Source organism: Ricinus communis, chromosome 1 (assembly GCF_019578655.1).
Source record: "Ricinus communis isolate WT05 ecotype wild-type chromosome 1, ASM1957865v1, whole genome shotgun sequence".
Taxonomy (NCBI): domain Eukaryota; kingdom Viridiplantae; phylum Streptophyta; class Magnoliopsida; order Malpighiales; family Euphorbiaceae; genus Ricinus; species Ricinus communis.
This window is the reverse complement of record NC_063256.1, coordinates 6,734,286-6,759,234: the sequence shown is the minus strand read 5'-3', so window position 1 is coordinate 6,759,234 and position 24,949 is coordinate 6,734,286. Positions and strand designations below refer to the sequence as shown.

General features: G+C 28.8%; 2 protein-coding genes across 2 annotated transcripts; both read left to right on the top strand.

Annotated features, from left to right (window-relative positions):
- Positions 1 to 61: 61 nt before the first annotated feature.
- LOC8272068 (transcription factor LRL1) lies at positions 62 to 3,657 on the top strand. Its single transcript, XM_002520723.4, has 8 exons — positions 62 to 292; positions 780 to 1,230; positions 1,331 to 1,396; positions 1,533 to 1,679; positions 1,866 to 1,931; positions 2,420 to 2,485; positions 3,131 to 3,190; positions 3,324 to 3,657. The coding sequence occupies exons 2-8, from the start codon at positions 781 to 783 to the stop codon at positions 3,489 to 3,491; spliced, it is 1,023 nt and encodes a 340-aa protein (XP_002520769.1). The 5' UTR covers positions 62 to 292; position 780; the 3' UTR covers positions 3,492 to 3,657.
- Positions 3,658 to 18,286: 14,629 nt separating this feature from the next.
- LOC8266786 (adenylate isopentenyltransferase 3, chloroplastic) lies at positions 18,287 to 19,764 on the top strand. The gene is made up of 2 exons (XM_002533018.4): positions 18,287 to 18,320; positions 18,484 to 19,764. Exon 2 carries the CDS (start codon positions 18,494 to 18,496, stop codon positions 19,469 to 19,471), a length of 978 nt encoding a protein of 325 aa, XP_002533064.2. The 5' UTR covers positions 18,287 to 18,320; positions 18,484 to 18,493; the 3' UTR covers positions 19,472 to 19,764.
- The last annotated feature ends 5,185 nt before the right edge of the window (positions 19,765 to 24,949 follow it).

Sequence of the window (24,949 nt, the reverse complement as noted above, 5' to 3'; positions counted from 1 at the left end):
ATGACCGAACTTGGAAATGGGCTTTCCTATAATAAATAAAGGCAATCTCGTAATTACAAAGCAACTTTAGGGGTAGAAAAGGAATCATATCTCTGGCAGGCAGCGCCAGCCAGCTAACGAAATTGCAGATTTGCAGTGCTTCGTTCTGTTAGTGTACGTACTAATCCAAAAGCCACTCAGCCAAATGATCCGGAGCTAAAAAGCCATCTCGTTTCTTTCAACCCTAAGCATTCTATTTCTCTCTAATGTCATAATGTTAAAGTGATTCCTTTCTCTTGCTCCTCAAACTCAAGTAATCTTTTTTTCTTCTTTTATATAGTCATTTATTCAGTGATTGTACTCTGCATGATGACTTTATTTAATAAGTTATGTTCTATTTTCGTTCACTGCACTGTTTGATAGCATACGTGTATTATAGAGAATGATCAATCCATGGTATTTGCATGTTTAGTTTGCAATTTGATGTTGATGTGTACTTGTCATGCTTGTCTGCTGATTATTGGAAATGAAACTCAATAAAAACCTGAAACTTTAAACTACTTACAGGAAGCGGTTCGCTTCTTGAGTGAAACCCTAGCTTGTATTTTCACAAAACAAGGGTTTTGTTTGATTTTCGCAAAATCTTAGACCATGCATGGTTTTCACTTCTTGGAAATTCTTTTTCTTACATCATGATTAGTCGCTTTGTTACTGTTTTTTTTTTTTTTTCTCGAGTTAACTTGTGACAATTTTCTCTTAACAATCAATTTTTGTTACTAAGCAATTCCAAAATTTGGCAGTATGGATGGACAAAATGGTTACCCGAATGCTCTTGAGTTGATGATGATGATGAATATTGGATGGAATGTTAATGATGTATCTTATGTACCTGATGAACCTGAAGATGATAGTAATCAGCACTTTATTACATTAGATGGAGGAGGACAAAACCCTCTGCCTCTACCTCTTTTGTTTGGAAGCCAGAGAACACCATTGAATTATTATGAATTTCTAACGGAAAATTCATCAAAAGCTCCTGATCGTCATGTATTAGAGAGCATTCCTTCACCAGTTGGTGACTCGCATTTCATTCAAGGCACGACTGAAATCCAAAAAGAATTATTTTACAATTCAGGAATGCCTTCTAGTTCTAATCCTAAACATGCTGGCCCTTCTCTTGATATGGATTCTTGGAAATTGAGTTCATATCCTTACATGTTCAGCATGGATAACCATGAATCTTCACTCAATGTATGTAAATGACTTTTATGCTTTACTCTTTCTGTGAATTATTTTGGTTTTTTAGGTTCAATATCTTCACTAATTTTTTCTTTTGTTTTCTGTTCAACAGGTGAGATATAATGAGGAGGACTCAAGGAACCAATTGGAAAATTTACAAGACCAGAACCAAGCCCAGGTCAGGTTTCCTTACGTTACTCCTTTATGAACCATGTTATCTTGCTGTAAGTTGCTACCTCAAGATGTTATTCAAGAATAACTTCCTAGATGAGAATTTTACAACCTGACAATGTGATGCAAAATTCTTGCTACAGAGTCATATTGTATGGACACAAGAACCACCAAGTGAAGTAGTTGCTAATGTTTCGCAAAGTCAGCCAAGAGCAAAAGTTTCTCCATCTGTTTTTCTATCCAATCCAGGTTCCAATCCGTCCAGACAAAGAGCTATTTCAAGTGATCGTGTAAGCATAGCGCTATATCGGTCTACTGGAAGTGATAATGGAAATACCCAATATTGGAAGATGACAAATTTATGATAATATACTCTTTGATTAGAAATCATGAAGTCATAATTGCTTATTTCTCATTAGTCCCTTACATGGATGCACGCCACTTATACTTTCCTGGATTTCTTTTGCTTAATTTAGCGACGCAGAGAACGAATTGCTGAAAGACTCAAAGCACTGCAAGAACTGCTTCCACATTCTGTCGAGGTATTTACTTGTATAGCATCTTCTTGCAAAGGTGAAACTCATACGTATGAGTTTTTGATTTGCTATCATCTGTAAATGCTATATTGCTTTTAATAGTCTTATGGAGTCGTCTATAATGCAGTTTGCTGCAGAATTGAAAAGATAGAACCACATAGGCCACTTGGCATTGTGCTTTTCCAACCTCAATTTTTATTTTATTATATTCCATGAGTTTTGAAAATTACTTTTGAAAAAAGTAGTTGATGCTTTTATCAAAAGTAGATTTGGGAAAACAGATTACAAAAGTTTAAAAACAATATCAATAATTTAAATAAAAAAAATTATAAACACACCTACAATAGGCAAGCCTGTAGGTTTGTGTTATGCATGGTTCTAATGTCCCCATGTTCTTAGACCTCTCTGTTTGAATGTTCCATCTTAATTAGGTATTGTTTCTTGCAATTATTAGTCAAAGGTTCGTGGATCTCATTGGTTAATTTGTTCTATAGGGAAGCCAAATAGTCGTGATGGATGAAATTATCGACTATGTCAAGTACCTGCAGCTTCAGATGAAGGTAAATCCCTCCTTTTGACTTAATGAACTCACGCTTCTACATAAAGAGGAGCTTCATGCTCATATACTTGTAGCATATATGCTTCATTATGACTTCATGGTGAAAAATAATGGGTTGGAGTTTGTTCAAGTGATCATAACATTTGGTCGCATATTTCAGCTGTCATCTTTTGGAATTGACAGTCTACTATTATTATTTTGTCAGCACCAAGTTTCTTGTTATTATAACATTAACAAAGACGATACTGCTGGTCATTAAATACTTAATTTGACTTGTACCATTTTATCATGCAATTAAGATGCTAATCGCAGGGCATAGTTTGTAACTAAGCAGTACTCTATTCCTTGACTAACAACTTAGGGATTTAGCACAGAACAAATGACAAGCATGTTATGCATTTGCATGCTCCAGATGGCGGTAACTTCACTTGCTCATTAATTTATGGAAGACAAAAATTATTTCTGCATACTATAGCTAGTGTTGGCATAAGAAAATATGTTTATCAATTGGCTTTAACTTCTTGTCCCTGTCCTTTAATCAATTAGCTCAGATAGAGTTATTCATTTTGAAGTATGCTTTTCTTTTTTCTCAGTATCCTGTCTAATGATGGTATTAATGAGTTCAAAGGGAAAATGAACTTTGCAGGAATTAAGTCGGAGCAGATTGGAAGGTCACTTGTGTTCTGGCCCCGCCCATTTCCTTGAGGTAACCTGTGTTTAAATGTTTCGTTAAAGTAATCTTGAAAGCCTTGAAATCAACCAATAGAGGCTAATTTCAATGGTGACCTTCTTTCAGTTTTACACTCTCATATGACCATGAAATCCTGATTGCTTTGCAGGGATATCATCCTTATATTCTTCATCAGCAGACAATGAATGAACCTCTTGAAGAGACAATGGCGAAGTTGCTGAAAGTGAATTCATCTGCTGCAACAAAATTTTTGGAGAGCAAGGGCCTTTTTGTGATGCCCATGGCTTTGGCTGACAGGTTAAAACAAGCTATATAGAAGTTCTACTGACCCTTCTCTGCCTTTACCATAGTTCTTGCTGGTTAAATACTTAAATAGTAGCCTTTTCAATGTCTTGTTCATTCAGAAAATATGTGAATCTGGAAACATCAGTTCTAACAAATTCTGGTTTATCTTCAATTGGGAGCATTTTGTTTTGTGCTTACATACCCTGTGACGGATGACATATGATACAAACCTGCTTGTCTACGAAGCTTGCCAGACAGAACAAGAAGTAGCACATGATAGCTTCTGTTGTCTAGAAGCAAACTATACAGTTTGACAGCCCTGATTGATCTTAAATTAGTCAGTGTGGATAAATACAACACAACATAGTAAGGTTGCCTTAGTATCATCCTTCGAAGACCAAACTATTAATACAATCATACAGGTGGTGATGATGGGTGACTGTATTTGCTTTTTCCACTTTTCACTCTGAAATATACAAGCAAGCAGGAGAGAATAATACAAGATAAAAAAAAAAACACGCAGAGTTTACCTCTGACTAGTGGCATGGAAATGCACACTTTGCAACTTGATGCTTCTTCAGATGACATGCATGTTTGTTAGTTCTTGGCCTGAAAATGCCTTCTTTCTTCATTTACCTGAAAATCTTGTGAAAATAGCTATAATCACCTGACTATCCATTACTGCTAAGCACTCCAAATTCAATGATGAATTAGCTGTCTAATTAAATTTGATATGGTGATGGGCTATCTACTCTCTTATGATAGTCTAACTACCAAACACTCAAGCAGACCCCTTCTATGCGTGAACAAGAAGACTCCATACCAGATTCTGGCTTGGTTAATGAAATTTATACGTTTTGACTCTCACGTCAAAATCCTATTGAGTTGGATGAGTTATTTGCCCCTACTTAAAAGGAAGGGGAAACTATAATAGAATTGAAGAAATTTAATGGATACTGTTTTCTTTTAAAAATAAAAATAAAAAATTATTCTCACGATCTTTTTAGAAGCTTTTTACTGATTTTTCCTTCTCAAAATTTTTTATTTACGTATTTTCTTTTAGATTTCATCAAAAGAATATTAAAAGTATATATAAAAGATACTGAAAGAATATTATTTCAACTTATATTATTGTAAAATTAATTTTTATTTTTATTTTTATTTTTTTTATTATTTTAGAATTTTGTTAAGAAAATATAAAAAATTATAAAAATGATATATTTTAACTTGTATTATTGTGAATTCATCGGAATGAGGTACATATTACCATTTTTATTTTATATTTTTATATGTTTGGTATTCGTGAATTGAATGATATTACATGTTTTTTTTATAACTAACCGGTATGTTTTGATTATATAAAGATGTATGTTTTGATGATATGAAAATGTATGTTTCAGAAAATATAATATATACCAAATATAATTAAATAAAATTAAATAAGTCATTTAAGGATACTAAAAGAATATTAATAAAATATGAAAAAAATATTATAGTACAATTTTAAAAAATATATATATAAAGAAAATCTTTTCAAATCTTAAGTGATAAAAGAATTAGCCATAATCTTATTCTTTATATTTGTAAACAAAAACTTAATAAAATTCATATTTTTCTTTTTTGCTCGAAAAAGAGACTTCATTAAATAAGCAAAATTAAATCATTTCTGCAGTACACTTGAGCAATCAAACCCTTTTTAAACAATTAATCATAAAGGTTTGTATCAGTTTCAATCTCTTTTTCATATTTTCTTTATTTTTTTCAAATATTTATACAATAATAATAATAATCTATATATATATATATTAATTCATGATATTTAAAATTTTTTTAACACTTGTGCTTAATTTTTGACATGTAGAATATTTATTTTGACATATATACTATTTTTGACACATAGGATTCAAGCTTAAGTGTAATTTTATAATTAATTGATTAATAAATTACATTCCTAATTAAACACTCACTTTAATTCTAAGAAATAATATATTTATTATATCTTAATATTATGTTAACTAATAAATAGTTTCCTAAGATAATAATATTAATTCTATTTTAAAAATAGCATATTCATTATATTTTAATAGTATATTTAACTAATTAATTAGTTTTTTAATTAAATAATAATTTTAATTTTAAAAAATAATATTTTAGATTATATTGTTAATATTAAATTCAATAATAAATAAATTTTAATATATAATAAATTTTTAATCCTAAAAGTAATAACATCGATTATAGTATTAAGTTATATAATACTAAAAATAAGTATTAAATATTTTTAAAATAATTTTATATTATTCATTTATAAAATTTTAAGGTTTTAAAAAATTAAAGACATTTAAAAATAGTTAGTTTACTATTTTTTTAAAATATTATAAATTAATATTAAATATTAAGATTTTAATTAAATTGCATCTATCAACTTAATTTTATATTACAAATGATAATAATAGTTGTGCAATACATAGGTAATTGACAAGTAATAACATAAATTTATAAATTAAATTGTAATTTTTATGTGTATAATATAATATAACTAGTCGTTTACTTTTGCGTTGCATGACTGTTATTATTATTTTGATTATAAAATTAAGTTGATAGATACAATTTAATAAAATATTTAATATTAATTTATAATATTTTTTAAAAAAAGCAAACTAACTATTTCTAAATATTTTTTAAAATTTTTAAAATTCTTATTAGTACAATAATATAAAAATTATTTTAGAAATATTTATTAATTATTTTAGTATTATATAACTTAATACTATAATTGATATTACTAGTTTTAGGATTAGAAATTTATTATATAATTAAAAATTAATTTATTATTCAATATAATAATAAAAATATAATTTAAGATATTATATTTTAGAATTATAATTATTATCTAATTAAAAAATTAATTTTTTTAATTAATGTGCTAATTTTTAGGATAGAATTAATATCATTATCTGATTAAGAAAAATTTTATTAGTTAATAAAATATTAAATTATAATTAATATGCTATTTTTTAGGATTAGAGTTAGTGTTTAATTATGAGTGTAATTTATTAATCAATAAATTAATAAAAAATATGTTAAATAAAAATTCTACGTGTAAAAAATTAAACACGCTTGTCAAAAAATTTTAAATTTAAAAAATTAATATATACTAATTGTTTCCCGTGTAATGCACGATATTATTATTTCAATTATAAAATTAAATTTATAAATACAATTTAATAAATTTTTTATATTTAATATCAATTTATAATATTTTAAAAAATAAAAATAAATAAATTATTTTTAAATATCGTTAATTTGTTAATAAAATTTTAAAATTTTATAATATAATAATATAAAATTTATCTTAAAAAATCTATTAATTTATCTAATATTATATAAATTAATACTATCAGTATAATTGATATTACTATTTTTTAGAATTAGAAATATTATATAATTAAAAGTATTAATTTATTTGTAAATATAATATTTAATGATATTATTTTCTGTAATTAGAGTTATTATCTAATTAGAAAACTAATTTATTAGTTAATATATTATTAATATATAATTAATATATTTTTTAGAATAATCATTAGCTAATTAAAAAACTAATCATTGTCTAATTAGAAATCTAATTAATTATTAATATATTATTTCTTAGGATTAGAATTAGTCTCTAATTAGGATTGTAACTTAAATAAATTAATAAAAAAAGCTATAAAATTACACATAAGCTTAAATCTCATGTGTCAAAATAAATATACATGTCAAAATAAAATTCTAATGTGTCAAAAATTAAGCATATATATCAAAAAAATTAAATTCTAGAATATACTGGTCTTTTACCCGTGCGTTGCATGACCATTATTATCATTTTGAAAATAAAATTAAGCTGATAGATACAATTTAATAAAAAATTTAATATTTAATATTAATTCATAATATTTTAAAAAATAATAAGAAACTAACTATTTAAATACAATTTAATAAAAAATTAATATTTAATATCAATTTATAATATTTTAAGAAATAATAACAAACTAACTATTTTTAAATATCTTTAATTTTTAAGATTTTATAATTTTATTAATTTAATAATATAAAAATTATTTTTAAAAATATTTAATTAATTTTAGTATTATATAACTTAATACTATAATTGATATTACTATTTTAGGATTAAAATTTATTATATAATTAAGATTTAATTTATTATTAAATAAATATTAAAAATATAATTTAAGATGTTATTTTATAAAATTAAAATTACTGTCTAATTAAAAAATTAATTTATTAGTTAATATAATATTAAAATATAAACAATATGCTATTTTTTAAGATAAAATTAGTATCATTTTCTGATTAAAAAATTATTTATTAGTTAGTACAATATTAAAATATAATTAATATGCTATTTTTAATAATAGAACTAGTATTATTATTTAATTAAAAAATTATTTATTTAATAAATTTAAGAAACTATTTATTAGTTAACACAATATTAAAAAATATAATAAATATACCATTTTTTAGGATTAGTGTTAGTGTTTAATTAAGAATGTAACTTATTAATCAATAAATTAATTAAAAAAATAATAAAATTGCACAGAAGTTTGAATTCTAGGTGGCAAAAGTAGTACACATGTCAAAATAAAAGTCTTATGTGTCAAAAGTTAAGCACATATATCAAAAAAAATTTAGGTCTCGGAATTGAGTATATACTAGTCATCTACTTGTGTGTTGCACGGCTATTTTTATTATTTTGATTAAAAAATTAAATTTATAAATATAATCTAATTAATTGTTCAATATTTAATATTGATTTATAATAATTTTAAAAATTATAGCAAACTAACTATTTTAAAATATTTTTAATTTCTTAAAAATTTTATTTATATTATTGCATTAATAAAATATTTATTTATTAATATTATCTTTAAATTAATACTATCAATAAATTATTTTTAAATTATTGATGGTCTAAGTTAGTACTCGCAAGTGCACGAACCGTTCTTAAGATAAGTTTACCATGAGGTCGATCTCTCAAAGAACTATAAGGCCACTTATTATAAAAGTTAATTATCAACACAAAATAATAAAAGTAAATATAGACACTCAAAATCAGTATTTTTTAGAAAATAATATTCATAAAGTAAATTAAATAAACTATAAAGTAAATACGCAATGATGTGATGTATGAAAACTATATGCTAAATACATTTTTTAGTCTAGCCATTTACTTAGTAATCTCTTTGTTTTACTTTAAGTATAGATCTAATGAATGAGTAGTGATGTGTCTTTTCCTTTAATTACTCAAGCTAATGATGTCACTAAAATTTCTTTTACCAACATATATTGAAGCAAAGATGATATTTCTAATACATTCAACCTAAACATTTTCATAATAACTATTATCACTAAATTAATATGATAGTTTACTAACAATAATAACTGAAACTAATAAAGATATGAAGATAAAGAAATCACTCATTAAATAAACAAATAACAAGGTTCATACATAAGTAAAAATGTTAAACTAAACACTTGTAAAAACTAGCCTAACATATTTAACTCAATGATCATGGTATTAAATAGAAAGACATAAAAAAAGAAAGTAGAAGCTCCTTCTAAATTCAGAATTTCTTCAAATAACTATCCAATTCTTGAAAAACTCCTTAAATCTTAAAACGAGTAATGAAATCTAAACTAAAGTGTTTATGGAAGAACTGTAGAAAAAATAATGGTGGACAAATGTAGAAAGCAGATAGAAGAGAGCTCTCCTCCTCCCCTTATAACTAAGTCTGTAGAGATATATATAGAGAAGAGTCATCATCTAAGTAAGTCTCTCTAGAGATAAATATACCAATATAAGTGTATCGGATAGATAAGAGTATAAATATCCTTATTTTCACCAAGTATTATCTCATAAATAACTCTTAATATAAATCCTACTAATTATACAAAATGACTAAAATATCTATTGGGCCTTGTAATTTTTGGTCAGGATCTTGGGCCTTGACACGAACATGTTCAATTAAATTTCTTTTTGAATATTTAGCTTCATATTTTCCTTTTTTGCTAATATTCTGAAAATAGACAATTAAGTTTAAGTAACGTAAAAACACATATTTTCACCATATTATATATAGAAAATATATTATTAAAGCTCTAAAATATTTTAAATATCTATATATAATTTGGACCTATCAAATATTTATTTATTGATTCTAATATTATGTAAATTAAAACTATTAATGTAATTAATATTACTATTTTTTTTAAAATTAGAAATTGTTGTACATATAGAAATTAATTTATTAGTGAATATAATATTTAAAAATATTATTTTTTTATAATTAGAATCATTATCTAATTAAAAAACTAACTTATTAGTAATATGTTATTTCTTAGGATTAGAATCAGCGTTTAATTAGAAATGTAACTTATTAATCCATAACTTAATAGAAAAAATCATACAAATTCACATAAGCTTAAATCCTATGTGTTAAAAATAATACACATGTCAAAGTAAAAATTTTACGTGTCAAAAGTTAAGCATACGTACCAAAAAAAAAATTTAAATCTCAGAAATTAATATGTATAAAACTTCAACCGATTGATTGAAAAACCATCCATTTTGAAAAATTAATATATATAACCTGAAGTTATAAATCGATTAATTATTTTCTCCGATTCAGAATGGTAAATTTTGTATTGCATTGATTACTTTTCAAACTCTGTCATCTACATGCCAAATAAGAGATTCACAGAAAGAAAAACTAAACAATTTAAAAAAGATATATCACTTCAGCTAACCCAAAAATTGAATCAATTAAAAGGAATTTAGAAAACATTACAAACAACCATAAAATGTTTCTTACTTTTTTAGTATATCAGAAAGTTTATATACTATAAAACATTACAAATACTTTTAACTTTGTATTTTATTTATGAAATTCTTGACAAATTATAATTTGTAATAAAAAAAGTTAATTAAATAATAAATATAAAACATAATTACACTCTTACCCAAATACTGGTGAAAAGGTTATTCACTCAGATAAAGTAAATTGTAAAACTGTAACCCTAAAATGTAGGAATTCTAGTTGGATTCCATCATTTAATTTCTCCTGCTCCTGCTTCTTGCCGACATATTTATCTTTTGGCTGGTGAAGATTTACTGTACCGCAAAATGATTAGTTACTGTCTTTCTAAATACATTTACGCAATGTACCAACGAATGATTGCTATGCTACCAGCATTATGGGTCTAATTGGACACATCTAGTTCTAACTTATACACTTCACTTTCTCAATCAACCATCATTCCACAACCATTCATGATCTATGGTCGATGTTAGTATATAATTACTTATTTTATTGATGTTAGATAACGGCCTATTCATCTAATTAAATAGATTTTGTGCGAAAGATAATTTATCATTATCTCTTATTTCGATGTGATTGAGATTATTGGTATAACACGTTTCGTATAATATTCGTTTATGTAAAAAAATAATACGACAGCTCGTACGGAATTCTAATAATGATACTTCATATTTGTCTACATTCACGTAATGGGCATCAATCACAGCCTGCTAAATTCAATTGAAAAATTTTCAAATAATTCAATGATTATAGATTTGTCATTTCAGCCAAGTTAAAATGCATAATAGAGTTTGGAGTCATATTTGATTTCTTTTAGATTAACTGCATGAAAGCCTAACTAGGGGGGCACCCGTGTCCTATTTTTTTTTTTATCAATAATATACATCCCAAAAAGAATCCATCCTCTTTTGCCATTTACAGCATAAATCAATAGGCCTTTCTTTATCTTTTCACATCTGAATGCTGCAATGAAGTCTACTAATTGTATACCTATATAAGATTAAAATCCCTATAAAGGCTATAGTCCGGGATTTATATCAATTCAATAAAACCATAATTATAGGCGACAAAAATAGCAGCAATGATGCAGATAAGTGCCCCTTTCTCTTTTGCTGCATAATCATGTATAGAAAAATCATCTTTCACTTAGAAATTTGACACATGAAAAAAGTTATGGAGTTTAATCGATGGATATATGTGTAAGAGAAATAGGTTTAGCTCTATCAGGAAGCTACTATCCCAATAATTTCACAAATTTAAAAAGCCAAAGTCTGGGGAGATTATAAAGATGATGTTAGCCTAAGGAAGTACATCCATTATATTCCATATCTATTAATGGATCTCAGAATAATTAATATCTTGTCTTAATATAAGATTTGCCCTCCCTCCTCTTTTCATCTTTGTTTGAAAGCTGTAACAAAGCAGGTCCATCTATCTATTTAGGCTAAGAGCAATTCCAAAAGTAGACAAGTGAAATGACTAAATCAGCTATCAGTTGCTGTTCAGTGATAAACAACTATCATAAATAGAAAAATATTTCGAGTTGGCATTAAGTGACAAATCGATCAGAATAGAAACTTGTACTCTCCTTTCCCAAAACAATTTCCATGTATAGTTTATTATGAATTGTCATATGCCCATATACTTATTCGTTTACTTTCACACTGTAAAAGATGTATAGAGATTTTAAATTTGTTATTGATGAGCAAGATTAATAAAATAAAACCTATGCAATGCTTCAAATCTTATCGAATTGGAAACATAAAACAATACAAAACATTATACAAACAGACGTCTATATGCAAGAACAATTTCATTAAAAAAGGATATGCATGAACAAATATTCATGAAAAAACGAAATGACAATGGAAGAGATAAAAATAGTACAGGTACAGAAATATTGCATGTAATTAGAGTTGCATTCGCACCCAAATTTTGAAAAATAATAAATTTGCAGATTAAAATTAGTTTTGGAGAACAATCGTTTTAAAAAAAATGATTAACACTTTTTGCGAATTTTTCCCTATGATGGTTCTGTTCTTGTCAATTATATGTTTGCCAATATTGTAAATTACAAAAGAATAAGATGAAGAGGACCAATAGGCTCTTCCATGATTAAATTAGTAATTGATATATATTTATTATTTAAATAATTAATTATATGTCTATTTTTGTATATATTTAGTGTAGTTAAAAGTTAGCCTGACATTTACTCTTTTTTTTTTTTTTAATTATAGAAATAACAATTAAAATGTAATTAGAGATTCTTCATTTTATAAAAGCATCTCTAATGTATTTTTTTTATATATATCAAACTCTTTATTTTAAAGAGTAATATCATAAAATGATACTTCAATGCACTCTTTATTCTTTAAAGATAAAGTCAATTTGACTATATACATATAGAAAACTAAACTTCACTCTTTACTTAATATTTAATAAATGTATTATAAATTTTTATGCTTTCGAATTAATTGATATAAAAAAGAGAAATTAAAACTATTAATGAAAATAAAATAAAGATATATAATAAAATATAAAGAGTCTATTGGATTTAAATAAAATATTTTACTTTTTACATGTGAATATTTTTTTTAAATACTTTTTTTTATAAAAATTATATTTTTTAAAATAAAAAGTATAATTGAGAATGCTCTAATAATGATAGAAATGAAAGAGAGATGAATCATAAAGGTGAATAAGAAAGAGATTCAATAATTATAGTTAAAAAGTAATATTTTTCTTATTATTGCATATGAGAAAGAATAGTGAGACACGTATTACTGATGTGTCTCATAAATCTCACATTTAATTATTTTCAAAAGAATTCATATAGACATCCCATATCAACTTTTCATATATTATTTTTATAAAATATTATGGGATAAATTTATGTGATCCTTAAAATTCGTATAAATTAAAAATTAAAGAATTTGGGAACATTAGCTACAATTTTCAAGTAGGGTGGAGTTTAGCTAACATTTTAAGCAATAGCTAGACTTTATGCGTAAAGGCCCTAAAATGCAAGGGTTTTGTTTTTTCTTCTTTTTTCTTATTTTCAAAAAAGTCAATATTAATATCTTTTTTGTTTTATTATAACTATTACTTTTTAATAATTCATTCGAATTAAGAAAGTATTTAAAAAATTTATTATAAAAAGAAACTAATTAAATTAGACTAATTTATTATTTTATAGATATTTTAAAATTTATTATACATTATTTCAATATAAAAATAATAAAAAGATAATATACATTAAATATATAAAAGTGGCTGATACTTAGATTTTTTTTTATATTTGAAATAGTGACAGTTATAATGAAATAAAAAGGAATAATTGTTAGTGTTACAAGAAAAGAAACTTATATTTGTAGAAAATAATTAAATTACATACGGAATAATTATCCAAAAATTTGAAAGTTCCTCGCCGTTTAAAATTAAAAACGATAAAACTCAGGACGACGAGGATTCAGATATTAGGAATTGTTAACCCTAAGTTCAAAAATCAGAATTCCCAAAACTGTGCATGTCAAGACGAATTCCAAATGCAGTAAACCATTTCTCCATACTGTTGCGAGCAAAGGTTTTATTCTCTGAACAGGTCAAACTTATCGCGGAATAAAGAACACCTGCTGCGGAAGATACTGTATTTTGGATTTTGATTTCTGGCCAATACTTGGGGTACAGTTTCTCACTTGTGTTTTTCGGATGCGATTTCTGTATTTATAAATGAGTTCAGGCTGCAATTACTGTCAAAGATCTTAAAGATTGTCAAACATAAACTCCATTTGTATTCGTTGATATTTATTGACTCCATATATAGAGAAGAAAAAATTGTTTAAGCACTGACAGTACCGGAAGCACTCCTTGTTTCAAACAGAGGAGGACCGGTTATTCGCATTTTATTTGATGATCAGATATGAATTGAAAGTTATAGCAGTGGTAATTCTGAAGATTCTCTGAAGAAAAAATAAAAATATCTCCTACAGTACTCTTAATATGTGGAAATATCGCCGTAATTTCATATATGTTTCATAAACTTGCATTTTGTTTCAACACAAACATTTGTATCAGTAATTATTACTGCAATAACCTAATGATAGAATTTACATGAACATATTTCTTAAAAGGACTTGGGTGTCTCTAAAATTAAATGATTTAAAAGAAGAAGAAGGGTAAGTTACTTGACCCAAATCCAAACTGACGCGTAGAATGACATGGAACAAGTGTATTTTTTAAAAATTTCCTTAGACGCTGTTAATCAGATGAATGCAATAAACACGCAAGATCGTGAGGTCTCTTGATGGGTTTTGCATAGAAATAAAATAATTATAGGAACCCTAGATCAATCTATGAGAACAAATAGGCGACTCTTTTTCCAAATTTTCAAGCTCCCATTACTTACAATGGAAGAAATAGCTTTTCTCAACCTTCAATCATGATTTAAAGATAGAATTATATTTAGCCTGAATACTAGGTCGGATTGAGTAATTAGTGTCGGCTAAAAAAAAATTGATTGTATATTAACGTTACAAACTGGTGTGATGATGCGTTATTCTTTGATTTAATTATATACGTTTTTTGGAACATAAAAATTAAGATGCTTATACAAGGTCAATGTTTGTCAACTATAGCTATGGATTTGCATGATCCAAGAAAGCAGAAAGGCACAGCAATTTGCGATATTCTGGCAGGCAAGGAATTAAAAAATCAGAGCTGCTTTCTATATATATACAAAAGTGTCATTGTAACATTTCTTGTGGGAGTGTAGGATTCCTGATCTGAGGAGTTATGAGATTATCTACTGTTATTCCCTTCCATTTAGATTAGATATTTAAATGTAATTAATCTTTTTGTTTTTATGGTATGGTGGACTATCGGGCATAGTCAGACACTAATCAGTATTTTATTTGCCAGTGAGTCCATTGCTAATCCCAGGCGACCATTCACCTTCGATTCCATTTCTTTCTTGAAGGGAAGGCCCAGCCCCTCTGCCTCGGTCAGAATCCTAACTTTAATATATATATATATATATATATATATATATATATATATATATGCTTCTACTGGATATGCATCAACAACCGCATCTTTTAATTCTGAATGTGGCGATAAGTAAGTGTTACAGTGGTCCTAACCACCCAACCAAAATATGTTAGTGGCAGTGGCACACCCCTTCCACTCCGTTTGTCTGCTCAGCTAAATTTATAAATGAATTTTACAAATCATATAAATCTCAATCAAACAGTATATATATATATATATATATTTTTTTTTTTTTCTTTCTTTCTTTTGACTTAACAATCCAAAAGTGGATTGACTTTTTCATGAAAGGAATTTTCAAAACCCCAAAAATTAAATGCACTTAGGTGTGTTGTTATTGATCAAGTTTTGCTCATTTTTCAAGCCATAATAGACCCAAACATTAATTTGCATATACGAGTGCTTGGACTTTGTTTTTGTTTTGTTTCCTCTAATTAAATTCCCAATACACTTTTAAGGGATGGGAGGAGAGGAGAGGGAGATTATTATAGTGCTTTGGACCTGTAAAGAAAATAGAAAACAGAAAACAGAAACCAAAGGATTCGTCCGTCCATTTCCCGTATAAAGTGCACCTCACTAATCTATTCCTTCCTTTCGGTAAAAGTTAAATATCTCTTATCATTTACACCTTTTCTTCTCAACATTGCATATAAAACTCTCATCCCCTTGATGCTTTACATTTAACCCAACACTAATTTCAGTTTTAATTTTTAATTGAAAGTAAGGATTAGTGAATCAGAGGTGTGTGCATCATTTTTAGCACCCACATAATCATAATAATAATTAAGAAAATATTAGGAATACAAGTCACAGTTTGCTCTTTGCAAAAATCAAAGTAGAGATGAAATTTGGGAATTCCAGCAAGTCATTTGTGAAACAATAGAACCCTTCTTCGTTAGTTTAATATGCAATCATTTTACCTTCTGCTAGTTTATCCGCGACCACTTTTACATTCTCTATATATACAAATATGTGAAATGATCCATATTGTTAAGAAGCTCAAAGCAATTGGAATTTCAAATTTCATCTATAAGTGGACCATTTGCAACTACAAATAGCTGATGCTTAGTGGAGCAAATAGGCAGGCTACCAAATCGCTCTTACAATTAACAAATAGATAGCTCAAATCCATTTTGCATAAAACAAAATAGCTTTCTTTGGGGCCATATCTATGATAGTTTCTCATTTAGTTTCTTCACAGTCCACATATTCTCAATCAAATTCACGTTGCTTATCTTCTTTTGTCTTCATGATGCCGAGTTTGATGGACAGATTGTTATGGGGCGTTCACAAATATGAGGAGTAAGGAGGTTGCCAATATAACATTTGTTTCAAAGAGCCACCCGTCACCACTTGGGATGTGGTAAGTTTCTTCAAGGCTTTTTAAGCCATTTTTAAGGCGACAGCTTCAATTTTCTCTCTTGACAGCATTACTTAAAAATCTCTATATTATGCCATCTCCTTGGGAAATAAGAAAAATAAAAAAAAACGTCCCCCACTTGCTTCAAGGAATCGGATGTTCTTAACTTTTTTTGCTAAGACAAAGTTGTCTGTCGTTCATAGTCGACTCCAACCAGGCTTTACTGTCCCTTGTCGCTGTAGGAATAATCTTGAAGAAAGTTTGCAATTCTTCATCAATTATTTCAATACCACTTTAAGGTTGAAAAAGTACCATTTCCTTACACTTCCTTTAAAAGCACATAGCATCTTCATTGACTGCTAATCTTAAAATTGTTTGATAGTCTCCCTCTAAATTAATCGAGTCATTTTCACCAATTGTGTGAAACAAATTTACTAAGAGAGTAAAGATCCCACCATTATATTCTGTTTGAATAAACTTTTTTGTCTATTTTAAATATATATCTTCACTTATATACCAATTCGATAAATGAATAACACATATTTATTACAATAGATTACTAACATATCAATTAGAAATGTTATTTATCTTTTTTCTTACTGTTCTATTGTTTGTTGTATCATATGATAAATCAACCTCAATAATAATCACCATCATCGTCATCATCATTATTATTATCAAGTGATGACGGTATCCAACATTGATTAAGAGTCGGAGAGATTTGAGGCCTATAAGGTTTAGTATCGTCTCTCCCTTAAGGACCCATTCTCTTGTAAAGGATAAAACCATAAGAAGTTAAAGAAGCAACAATACCTTAAGAGCAGGTCACGATCTAATCTATAGATTGGTCCATCATAATCTGTGTCGTCTGTGGAAAAGCAAGAGTATAAAGTTTTTTTTCTCTATCGCTCCAAACACATATAATTTAGACATCACTTTCAAACTTTTTAAGTTTTTTACCGACTTAGTGATCATAGTGAATTCTCATCTGATGCTTTTACTAATCTCTTTATATACTTCGGAGTTTAAATCAACTAAGGATGTCACCTTTGATAATTAATTTTATTGACTAGTTATCATCGGAAATAACTATTATTTATCTCTTAATTTTTTATTTAATGCATGCATTGTTCCTTGTCTTGTCTTTGTTATATTAAATTTTTTGATATATTTTTATAAAACTAACTATAATCTTTTAAACTTTTTATCAAATATTGAACTCATCTTATATTAATTTTTATTTTTGACATAGTTTAATTCTAGTTTCTAATAAAATTTGTTTTAGCTAATAGAATATTCACTTAAGTTTGAGGAAAGATTGAAAATATTAATTAAGCCAAATCTCAAAGGATCAGAATATATTATTTACCTCATAATACTTAACCCTAAATAAGAGATTCTTTTCTGTCCATTCATGCCCTTGAATGGTCCAGATATTTTTATTTTCTGCTTTGTTTCTTTGGCTTATGGGAATATAAGCCATTTGCAGACATGCCTATAAATACCAATGCATACAATGGCTTCATACAAATGGATTAAAGCTTCAATTTTTTCAAGTGCTTTATACCAATATATGGTAAGGTTATTTCTTGAAGGAATATCTCATTTCTTCCTTAAGCTTGACTGTATAAATTAGCTTTAATCTTACATTATCTTTCATTACTTAATTTCTGTTCTATTTTGGCTCTATACATAGAGCTAGACTGAATTGGTAATAACACAGCTCTTTTGTTAAACAGGTCGACGATCATGAGATTATCCATGTCATTTTGCCAACAAACACATCATCATCAAAACACGCTTGACGTTCCTACTGGCAGGTTGAAAATGGACATTGTTACTCCGAGATGGCAGAAACCAAAGGTGGTGATTGTAATGGGCGCAACGGGAACAGGCAAGTCTAAACTCTCTCTAGACTTGGCAACCCAATGCCCTGCTGAAATCATAAATTCTGATAAAATGCAACTTTATAAAGGACTTGATATTACTACCAATAAAATCACTGAAGAAGAGATGTCCGGTATTCCTCATCACCTGTTAGGAGTAGTTAATCCTAATGTAGATTTCACAGCTAAAGATTTCTGCAACATGGCTTCCCAAGCTATTGGATCAATTTCGACTAGAGGCTTGCTTCCAATAGTCGTTGGAGGCTCTAATTCTTACATTGAAGCCTTGGTAGATGATCCAGATTATAGATTCCGGTCAAAATATGACTGCTGCTTTCTTTGGGTTGATGTTCCGATGCATGCTTTACAAGAATTCCTATTGAAACGAGTGGACCAAATGGTTAAGAAAGGAATGATCGAAGAGGTGAGGAATATATTCGATCCCCGCGCTGATTACTCGAAAGGTATCAGGAAATCGATCGGAGTTCCTGAGTTTGACAAATATTTAAAAGCTGAAGCATTCTCTGATGAAAGAAACTGTGCTAGACTACTTCAACAGGCAATATCTGAAGTTAAGCATAACAACTGCAAGTTAGCCCGTCGTCAACTGGAGAAGATCCATAGACTTAAGTATGTAAAAGGCTGGAATATTCACCGGATCGATGCGACTGAAGTATTTCGCAAGCGTGGAAAGAAAGCTGATGATGCTTGGAAGAAGCTTGTGGCAAGACCTAGCATTGACATTGTTAGGCAGTTTCTTTACAGTGCAAATACTGCTGCTAAAGTTCCTGCCACTGCAGGAACAACTAAAGATTACTTTGCAGAATGCCTTGTCTCTTAAACAAAAATTGAAAAATGTTTTACCTTTTCTCCTTTTCTTGTTTAAGTTTACAAAGGAGGAAGGGGGACTTGACCAAGTTGATACATGCAACTATTTGTCAGGTGCATGCAATAGTGTATGATATTAAGATAGTCATCCTATTTGATCAAAAAGAAAGATAGTCATCCTATAACTGTAATTTGTTACTGTTCCTATCACTGGAAATTAAGTTTGACACAGTTTGTGTGTCACCTGTGTGCTACTAAGCGGTGTAGAGTGTAAAACTGATGCATAATTTAAATTCAGATTGTCATTGGCATTAAACTCTCTGAAGAATTTATTTTTTTTCAGAATTATATTTTGCATAAAGTTGGGGCTAAGGATGCAGTCGTAATCATCTACAAGCGAGTCTTGTTTCAAATATGATATTCTGAAAACAAAATATAATATATACAAATTCATTAATACTCATCTAGATTAACATCATTTTTCAGCACCCAAACATATTTATTATAAGAATATTACTTATTATTACTACCATATAGACTTTTTTCTTTTAATTTTTAAGTAACATCGGTAAATGAATCGATACATATAAATTGATGGAATAAAATAAATTTTAATTCAGCGAAAAATTCATGTTTGGTTCGGAAAGTGATCATGGAAGTTTTGCAATGAATGGAAAGATAATCTACTTTCATTAACGGATTTATTAGATATTAATGTTTATGTTTTATTTATTGTCATGATCCGATTTGTGGGTCCGCGACAGATGCTAGAAAATGGGTAGACTTAAGGCCACTGAAAATCATAGCAAGCCTGACTAATCAATAATTCAAAAAAAAAACATATATATATACTAGTCAAATATATCAACAATTCATTTACTAACATTCATTCAGATAATAACAATATAATTAAATCAGTCCATAAGTATAATCGTTTAATATTTCTCCCATAGGTTTAACATGCCAAATAAAATTTTAAAATTTAAAATTATTATTGCAGAGAGCCTAGATTTCAAATGATCAGAGATGTAAATAAAATTAATTACATTAGGCCCGAAGAAGAAAGAAGTCAGGCTGTCAAAAGAGAAGGACGGCGAAGAATCTAGCAGTCACCTAAAAAATTAAAATGATGACTGTCAGTCTCAAGAGTGAGTTAAAATCATATAGTCTGAATTAAAGCAGTCATATATATAAAATAATTATATAAATAGTATAGAATATGATAAAATAATAAATATGTGTCATATTATAATCTTAGAAAAATATAATTTTTAATATAATGAGACGAGTACCTCGGCAGAACCCTAAATCCCAGATTCTATCAGCTTCTCGGCTCTCTTATTCAAAAGAGACTGGTGCCCAGAGAGCGAAGCTCGACTAGGGTCCTTAATTCCAATTTGATCACTTAAATACCAATACAATCGACGCCTAGAGAGTAATGCTCGACTAGGGACCTTTCCTCTAGCAAAATCAGAATTCTATAAGCCAGAGAGTTGTGTTTGATCAGGGCACATTACCGAAAATTTCTCTATTATTTGTCTCTAGTTTATACCAGTGTATATGCGATCCTGATGCAACCATGAGGTGGTTATGTTCTACTGTTGTCTTATCCCGAGCCATAATATATATTTAGCATCAATAATATTAAAAATAATATGATACTCAAACAATCATACTTTTTATTTGATTAACATAAAATACTAAAATTAAATCACATCAGTTGTAACGGCATAAATTAATTATGCAATGTTCATAATAATAATAATAATAATTGAAATAACAATAATAATAATAATAAATATAATGACAATAATAATAATAATAATAATAATAATAATAATAATAATAATAATAAAATTTAATAATACTTATACTACTAATAATAACCATAAAAATTATTCATAAAAAAAAGAATTGCATTTAAATCTATATATGAACGTGCAGTAGATTATATGATTTTAACTCACAGATCTAGCGAATTTTCTCTAGCTGCTCTTATGCTTTGGGCGGAGCTGACTGAACCATCAGATTATTTAGTCATGAAAATAATTCCATCAATAAAAATATTCATAATTAATCATAGCATTAGACTCCTATAATTAGACTGCCTAAAAATCTCGACTTGAAAATTTTACAGAGAATTTGGTAGAACCTTCCCTAAAATACAGACATTATCCCCGTATAATGGATCCATAACCTTCTAAAAACAGTTCAAATATTCATTACATACTTATCAAGAGTCGGGTCACCCATAACTGCATTATTTTCCCGACTATACAACACACCACAAATCACAATTAATATCCAACAGTCCGACATTAATATTTATTCAACAAAAAACTCGCAAATAATTTTCTAGTATCTAATTTAATTATTCACAACTATAATTATCACAAAACTAAATAATAATTAATCAGAGTAATTAATTCATAATATTTATAATTAAACTATCAAATAATTAAATTAAATTAATTATTTATTTATAATTAACAATTAATGGAGTTAGTAATTTCTAATAATATTTGAATAATTTTCAACATCCAAATAAATTTTACCGAGCCAAAAATCTAAAATTCTGCGCATCCACAAAATACCAGGGTTCGAAAGCCGGTACAGTCAACAGTGTCGAAATTTGAATTCGAATCATAAGGCGCCTATGCAAACCGTGAGACGCGTGGAGTCTAGATATGTAAATATCTTTATTGGAATCTCACCAGAAACCACCGGATCGGGGCTAGAAGCTTCAACTTCGGTGAGTCTTAGACACAGCTTCCAGCGACGAAAAAAAATAGGAAAAAGGCTGCTTTAAGGTTTCCGGTGGTGGAGTTTCGATGTTAGTTTTGCAAAATAAGGTTGGCAAGTGGATGTTCTAGAGGTGGCAGTCGAAATACAGCTCCTCCACCAACTTTTTTATGTTTTCCAATGAGCTAAAGGAGGAAGAGAGTGGCGCCAGTGAAGGATGGGGAAATAATGGTGTTCTAGTGGCTGGATAGTGAAGAGAAATGGTGAAAATGGTGGTGTGAGGGAGGGAGAGCGTGGGAGAGGAAGAAGAAGGAGGGTAAGTGAGTTTTCTTTTTGGTTTATTATTATAGAAAAAATTATATTTTGGTCCCTCCAATTAAGCCTAGCTACTAAAAATCATAAATTCTTAATGATTTATCCACTTTTCCCTTATATATATATATATATATATATATATATATATATATATATATATATTTGACCTCTGAAATAGATTAATTCATTAAATCATGCAATAAATCTTCATTTACAATATCAAGGGTTATAGAGCTTTCCAACCGACCAGACAAAGAAAACGTTGCCTTAGACAATCTATGGGCAACCATATTCGCTGAATGGTAAACAAAAACAATACTACAATTAATTAAAGCTCTAAGCAAAATTTGACACTCAATCACCAAGCTAAGCACATAAGAATTTGGCTGAACCTCTTCCTGCATTAGCTCCACTATTTGTTGACAATCATATTCAATCTGGACTCCTTGAAAACCCCTATCATTTAACCAAGATAGGGCCTCTTTCAGAGCCCAAACCTCAGCCACCTGTGGGTTGCTTATATATGGATAAGGTATCAGAGTCCCTGAAACCCAAGCTCCTGCACTATCCCTTAATACAAAGCCTGCACCTGACATTCTGCTATGTTCAGAAAAGCTAGCATCAACATTCATCTTGTACCACCCTTCAACTGGTTTATGCCAAACACTATCACAACCCACTAATTGGCTTCTTAGCTGTTGAAAATCATTTATTCTCCTCGCCTTTCCCCATTGAAACAAGTATGTGCTGGCTCTGTTAAGAATAGATTTCCACCCCAATTTCTTTCCGTTCCAGACATAGTCATTCTTGTTAAGCCAAAGACTCCAACAAATAACAACAAAAAGGGCAGCTCTATGATCATCTTTCTGGCAAAATATCAACTTAGCACACTCCATCAAATTCGAACCGTGACATAGCAGATGAGACAAGTCAACATGATTCCAAATTTGAGTTGCTCCTTCACAAGTCACCAAGGCACGAAAAACTGATTCAGGTACTGAATTACAACAAGGACACAAACTATCAATAATTACCTTCTTTGTTACCAAATTAACTCGGGTTGGGAGAATATTTAACAATGCCCTCCACATGAAAATCTTGCACTTCGACGTTATGTTGAGTCTCCATAACTTAGACCACACAACGGAATCACCACTGTAACTGCTGGACAAGTCATGTTGCTGTAGTCTATAAGCGTCTCGAACTGAAAAATTACCTTTCACATCTCTGTGCCAATATACTCTATCCAATTCTGCTACGTGACTTAATACAATGTTGTGAATGAGCCTTTTATCGCGGTCATTGAATAAGTCGTCCAAAATCTTGTTGTCCCATTCAAACGTACCTGTCTTAAAGAGGCAGCTAACTGGTTTTCTACACACTTCTTCCAGCAAATCAGTTTGTATAAAGCCATTAGTATCATCTAGAAGCCAGGCATGGTGCCCAATAGTAATCGTCTCCCCTCTTCCTATCTTCCATCTTGTTCCTCTCCGAATAACATCACTAATTTTCTGGAGACTGGCCCAAATGAAACTTGGATTTGCACCAAGTTTTGAAGAAAGAAAAGTACCAGTTGGATAATAACGAGCTTTATACACTTGCCCAACAAGAGAATTTGGGTTCAATAGCAATCTCCAAGCCTGTTTGCACAACATTGCCCTATTGAAATCATGAATTTTTTGGAACCCCAGTCCTCCATAACTCTTTGGTTTGCATAAGCTTTCCCAAGTAGACCATATAATGCCCCCACTCCCATTATTTCTCCTTGTACCCCACCAAAAGGAATTAAGCATTTTCTCAATATCCTTGCAGACAGATATTGGGACACTAAAAATGTTGAACCAATACGTGGGGATTAACTGCAACACATTCTTAATCAATACTTCTCTTCCACCGCCCGAAATAAACTTCCCCTTCCAACCTTGGATTTTCCTCCAAATTTTGTCCTTCAAAATACTAAAAACCATCTGCTTATTTTTTCCAACAGAATAAGGAAGGCCCAAATATTTACCATCTATCCCCATTTCAGCTACACCCAAATTCTCCATTATTAATCTCTTGCAATCTTCATGCACATTTGGACTATAAATAAAATTGCAGATTTAGCAAAATTCATCATCTGTCCCGAGATAGAATCGTACTGTTTTAGAAAATATTTGATGTGACCTAGCTCAATTAAATTGGTTCTAAAAAATAAAAGACTGTCATCTGCGAAAAAAAGGTGTGAGATAGCTGGAGCACCTCTACACACACGAACCCCATGGATCTCTTTTTTTGCAACTGTTTCATTTATCATATTGCTCAACCAATCTGCACACATGATAAATAAATAAGGAGACAGGGGGTCTCCTTGTCTTAAACCTCTAGACGGTATTGATAGGCCCAATTTGTTTATTCCCATGAACAATGAAATATCTCACATTTTTTACACAAG

Coding starts and splice junctions, on each gene's coding strand:
- LOC8272068 (XM_002520723.4), top strand. CDS start 781: ATGGATGGACAAAATGGTTACCCGAATGCTCTTGAGTTGATGATGATG. Junction 1,397..1,532: donor AAGACCAGAACCAAGCCCAG/GTCAGGTTTCCT, acceptor TTCTTGCTACAG/AGTCATATTGTATGGACACA. Junction 3,191..3,323: donor GCCCCGCCCATTTCCTTGAG/GTAACCTGTGTT, acceptor ATTGCTTTGCAG/GGATATCATCCTTATATTCT.
- LOC8266786 (XM_002533018.4), top strand. CDS start 18,494: ATGAGATTATCCATGTCATTTTGCCAACAAACACATCATCATCAAAAC.